Source organism: Octopus bimaculoides, chromosome 2, assembly GCF_001194135.2.
Source record: "Octopus bimaculoides isolate UCB-OBI-ISO-001 chromosome 2, ASM119413v2, whole genome shotgun sequence".
Taxonomy (NCBI): domain Eukaryota; kingdom Metazoa; phylum Mollusca; class Cephalopoda; order Octopoda; family Octopodidae; genus Octopus; species Octopus bimaculoides.
The window spans coordinates 42331-47318 of record NC_068982.1 but is presented as its reverse complement, the minus strand read 5'-3'; the positions used below and the strand labels follow the sequence as shown (position 1 = coordinate 47318).

General features: G+C 39.7%; 1 protein-coding gene across 3 annotated transcripts in view; it reads left to right on the top strand.

The window, feature by feature from the left end:
- Nucleotides 1-4988, top strand: part of LOC106870756 (nicotinamide/nicotinic acid mononucleotide adenylyltransferase 1) — a 38951-nt gene that overhangs the window by 10389 nt on the left and 23574 nt on the right. For all 3 annotated transcript variants that reach the window (XM_052975170.1, XM_014916952.2, XM_014916951.2), the window contains one exon: nucleotides 2940-3028. In XM_052975170.1, coding sequence (XP_052831130.1) covers nucleotides 2940-3028 — 89 coding nt within the window. The remainder of the gene's footprint in view (nucleotides 1-2939; nucleotides 3029-4988) is intronic.

Below are 4988 nucleotides of genomic sequence, written 5' to 3'. Positions count from 1 at the left end.
GTTTTCCAACCCAGTACACATCTAAAACCTCCTTTTCAGTGCAAATTATTATTACCTCCACCAAAGAAGGAGATTATGTTTTCATCAGTGTTGGTTTGTCTGTCTGTCCGCCTGTGTGCAAAATAACTCAAAACGTTGTGGACAGTATTTGATGAAACTTGCAGGAAAAGTTGGTAATGACACCAGGAACAGATGATGAAATTTTGGTAGTGATCTGGGAATTTTTATGGATTCTTGAAGGGTTTTTCATTTGTTATATTTACTTTACATGAAGTATTACAATGTTACGCTCTTTGATTATCTCCCTTGAAAACACGTTCATCGTTTCAACGTAACCTATGTTGGTGTTGCTGTATTTAAAGTTTATTTTTGTTTCTCTATTAGTAATTTTACTGACATATCTATCTTAAAACGAGCTGCTTGGCGGAGGTCTGCGCTCTCCGAGTGCTTTTCCAGTTACTTTATTATTTCATTTCATTATCGATGTAAACACAGTTTCGTCTTCCATGCCATATATTTAAAAAAAAAACCTAAGATCTCTTCGTTCAATCCAACTCTCCCTCTTTTTCCCTTCTCCCTCTCATTATCATTAATATTTTTTCACACTGGCAGCCTGAGTTTTTGCCGTTTCATGGTACGCCCGGGCATATGGTGTAATGGTTAAAAGCGTAGGCTACTAACCCCAAGATTGCGAGTTCAATTCCAGGCAGTGCCTTGAATAAATAATAATAATAATAATAATAATAATGATGATGATGATAATAATCATAATAATAATAACATCAGCAAAAAAATACCTTAGGAATGAGAACCTAAGGTTGGGTTCAAAATTCTGCCAGGACACCTGATGAAGGCTGGAGAGTAAATCAGCCGAAACGCTGAGGTAACAACAGACAATATGAGGACACATATCTGTCCAATGTAAATAATGGAGAGATCCTTTATTTGCAAACAGATAGGGGCTAACATCAGGAAGGACATCATCATCATCTTCATTTAACATCTGTTTTCCATGCTGGCATGGGTTGGATGGTTTGACTGAAAACTGGTAAGCTGGAGAGTTGCACCAGGTTCCAATTTGATTTGGCATGGTCTCTGCAGCTGGATGTCCTTCCTAACATCAATCACTTCAAGAGTGTAGTGGGTGCTTTTTTGTGTGTGCCACCAGCACAGTTGCCAGTCACACAGCACCGACATCAGCCATGACAGTGAGATCTCACTTGGCTTGACAGGTCTTCTCAAGCATAGTATACTACCAAAGATCTCAATCACCTGGCACGGGTGCCAGTTATGTGAAACTGGCATAGACTATGACTATGGTCTCACTTGACTGGACAGGTCTTCTCATGCATGGCATATTGCCCAAAGTTCGAGGGTGCTTTTTACGTGCCAGTTACACAACACTGGCATTGGCCATGACTATCATCTCATTTGACTTGATGGGTCTTCTCAAGCACAGCATATCGCCAAAGGTCTTGGTCACCTGTCATTGCCTCTGTGAGGCCCAACATTTGAAGATCATGCTTCACCACCTTGTCCCATGTCTTCCTGGGTCTACCTCTTCCACAGGTTCCCTCCACCGTTAGAGTTCACCACTTTGTCATACCAGTGCAGTTGTTTCTTTTGTACACCACATCTGATGCCTCTTATGCCCAACTTTTCTCTCAAGATGCTTACACTCTGTTGTACATGCACGCTGACATTACACATCCAGCGGAGTATACTAGCTTCATTTCTTGCAAGCCTACACATGGTGGTCACAGCACATGTTTCACTGCCATGTAGCATCACTGTTCATACACAGACATCCACAAAACAATGCCTCAATAACATATCATTCTAGCCTATGTCTGTGGGGGAAAACAGACGTAAAATGAATGAAAAAATATTTGATATAAATAAATTTAAAAATGGAAAAGAAAAAAACTAGAATGTAAAGGAATTTGTGATGATTGCCAAAAGGCAGTGAATAAAATATGTAAATGTTTGTTTGGGTGTTCTGCGATATTTTATTAAAGATTGGACACTTACAGGAAATATCCAAGTGAAAAAATTATGAAATTGTTTGTAACATTTAAATAAACTGATTTAATCATCATTTAACATCTGTTTTTCATAGAGATGGAAGAGAGATTCTGTCTTTCTCTTTATCATTGTTTTACTTTTTTCTTTGTCCATGCTTTCATAAGGTACAACATGTCTCATATCTTACCACTTGTTGCACTCATTTCTTATGCTCCATTCACAACAACAATCACTAAGTTTTGTTTCTAGAATTATGTTTTTTGTTTTGCTTATCAAATACTGAGATGTAAAGGCAATTTTAAACATGAATTCTTCAAAATTTGTCAGGGTTCAGTCAAGCCCCGTACACTTTTAAGGACCTGTTAATTGATACTTCTAATTATACACATACCTAGATGACTCTCACACACACACAGTCAACACACCAGAAGGATGATAACATCTCCATAAGCAAACATTCTTCTCTAACAACTAGACCCCTTCAATATTACAGAGATGATATAATTTTATAGTCTACCTTCTCTAATCATAAACAACTAAAACCCCTCAATGTCACTACAAATATTGGGTCACACAATCTCTGGGGAATGCTTGTGACTGCTTTACAATCCCCACCCCACCACCACCACACACACATTGCCAAAACGTCATCATTAAGACCAGATTTCCTATTCAGGTTCAGAAAATACTTTGTGTCTGATCTCTTGTGGGTAATTTTTTAAAACTCAAGTGTGACTTGCATCAGAATATGTGTTGCAGTGGATGATGTGAATTTAAAACTTTTGAATTAATAATTTAATAACCATAATAATTCAAGCACTTACACACACACACACACACACACACACACACACACACACACACGTGAATGTTCAGATTCACCACATTAATCCACTTTTGTCTCTCACTTTTAGAACTAGCTCGAGATTCTCTAAACAAAACAGGAAGATATCAAGTTGTGAGTGGAATTATGTCTCCTGTCTCAGACTTTTATTCCAAAAAGGTCAGTGTGCCATTTTTATTTTTACCATTGCCTAAATTCAACATCTATTTTGTATATATTATGAGGACCTCTTAACTGTTTTTATTTTGCTTTTATTTATTTTCACTCCTTAATTTCCAACAAGCATTGGAATGAATTTGCAAACTATATACCGTATATGCTGGTGTATAATCTGACTGGGTGTACAAGACGACCCCCATTTATAAAGTGGGTTTTGAGCTATACTTGCTGTACAAGACTACCCCAAGCTTTTGCAGGAAATAGCTTGGGTGCCAAAGGCATGAGATTCATAGCTAAGGGAGTCCAGTGAGCGTAGCTTCCCCAGTGACCCTCAAAAGCCTCTGTTTTTGTTGTGCTTCACTGGCATTCTAATTGTGTTTCAATCAGTAAACTTTGTATGCAGTCTTGGTTGTTTAAAATTTATCAAGTTTTTTAACCCCTTAATTTAATGTAAGATTTGAGCCACACACTGATGTGCCTTATCCCCAAATTGTTCATGGTACTAACACTGCATGTTGGACAAAGTGATGATGCGCTGGCGAGAAGAAGAACAATTCCTGGAATGCAATTGGAGGAAAAAGACGGTGTGCACACAACACAACTGCAAAACCTGTTGCACCAAGTCCTTAATTGCCGTCAAGGTTTCTGCATGGTCTGCCACATTGGTTGATGAAGAATCCCAACTACTTTTAGATGAAATGATAGCTACACCCTTGTCAGCAGAGAAGGGAGGCCTGGAGAACTCCAGGTTCTTGTCCACAGATGTAGCTATCTGTTCCAGTGAGTTAACCTCCTTCATTTGGCACTAAGATGGACTGGACGTTGGATGGCAGTCAAGAGAAAAATAACTATTTCATGAACAAATTTTCTTCTGTTGAGCCGTTGGCCCAACTCACGAATTCTGCGTAAAAACTTTGTTGGGGTTCTTCTGTCTCCCAAATATTTGTCCTCTAAGAGTGTGTGAAAGTGGCTCTTGGAGGACTTCTGCCTTTATGCTGTCGTAGGAGGCGTTGGGTGGTATGTCTGTGATCAGGTCTCTGATGATGAGCACTAATGGCGAAGGAATTCCACTCAGCATGATGTGCAGTTGCTGCTGAGCCAACTGAGTGTTATTGGATACGAAGTATGATTCCAGCTGGGCAAGCCACATCTTAGGACAGCCATGATAGTGGGGCAGAGTGATGTGATTCTCTTCGGCGAGAAAAACTGAGTCGTACCTGATTAAGGGGGAAAAAAATAGTGAAGTATGGAGCTTGTAACGAAACAGTTCACATGTAGCAAACACACAGACACAATGACGACAGTGTGCTCCCCGCTAAGCTGTATCGTAATTCCACAAGGTTCTCTTCGCATTGTTTTCAAACCGGTAAAAAATGGTGTTTATAATCCAATCAGATGAAGAAAAATGAAATCCTGAGTTAGAATCTCAAAAAAAGAGGAAATCGGTTGGAAAGCAGATGACATAATGTTAATAAAGCACAACTAATATAGTAAGTGAAATGATGGCAAATGCTGAAGCTACCGTTGTTGCCATGAAGAGAAGACTGCACGTAGTTTGAAGAAGAAATGGCTGTAGACTGGTGGTAACAGCTATCATCATCCTCATCATCATCATCATTGTTTAGCATCCGCTTTCCATGCGAGCATGGGTTGGACAGTTTGACTGGGGACTGGCAAGCCAGGAGGCTGCACCAGGCTCCAATCTGATCTGGCAAGGTTTCTACAGCTGGATGCCCTTCCTAACACCAACCACTCTGAGAGTGTAGTGGGTGCTTTCTACATGCCACCGGCACAGGGGCCAGTCAGGTGGCACTGGCATTGACCATGTTCGGATGGTGCATTTTACGTGCCACCGGCATGGAAACCAGTTCCTTGGGCAAGTGCTTCTTGTTTGTCCACTCACTTGTATAATGATATATATATATATATATATATATATATATAAATATGTGTGTGTATC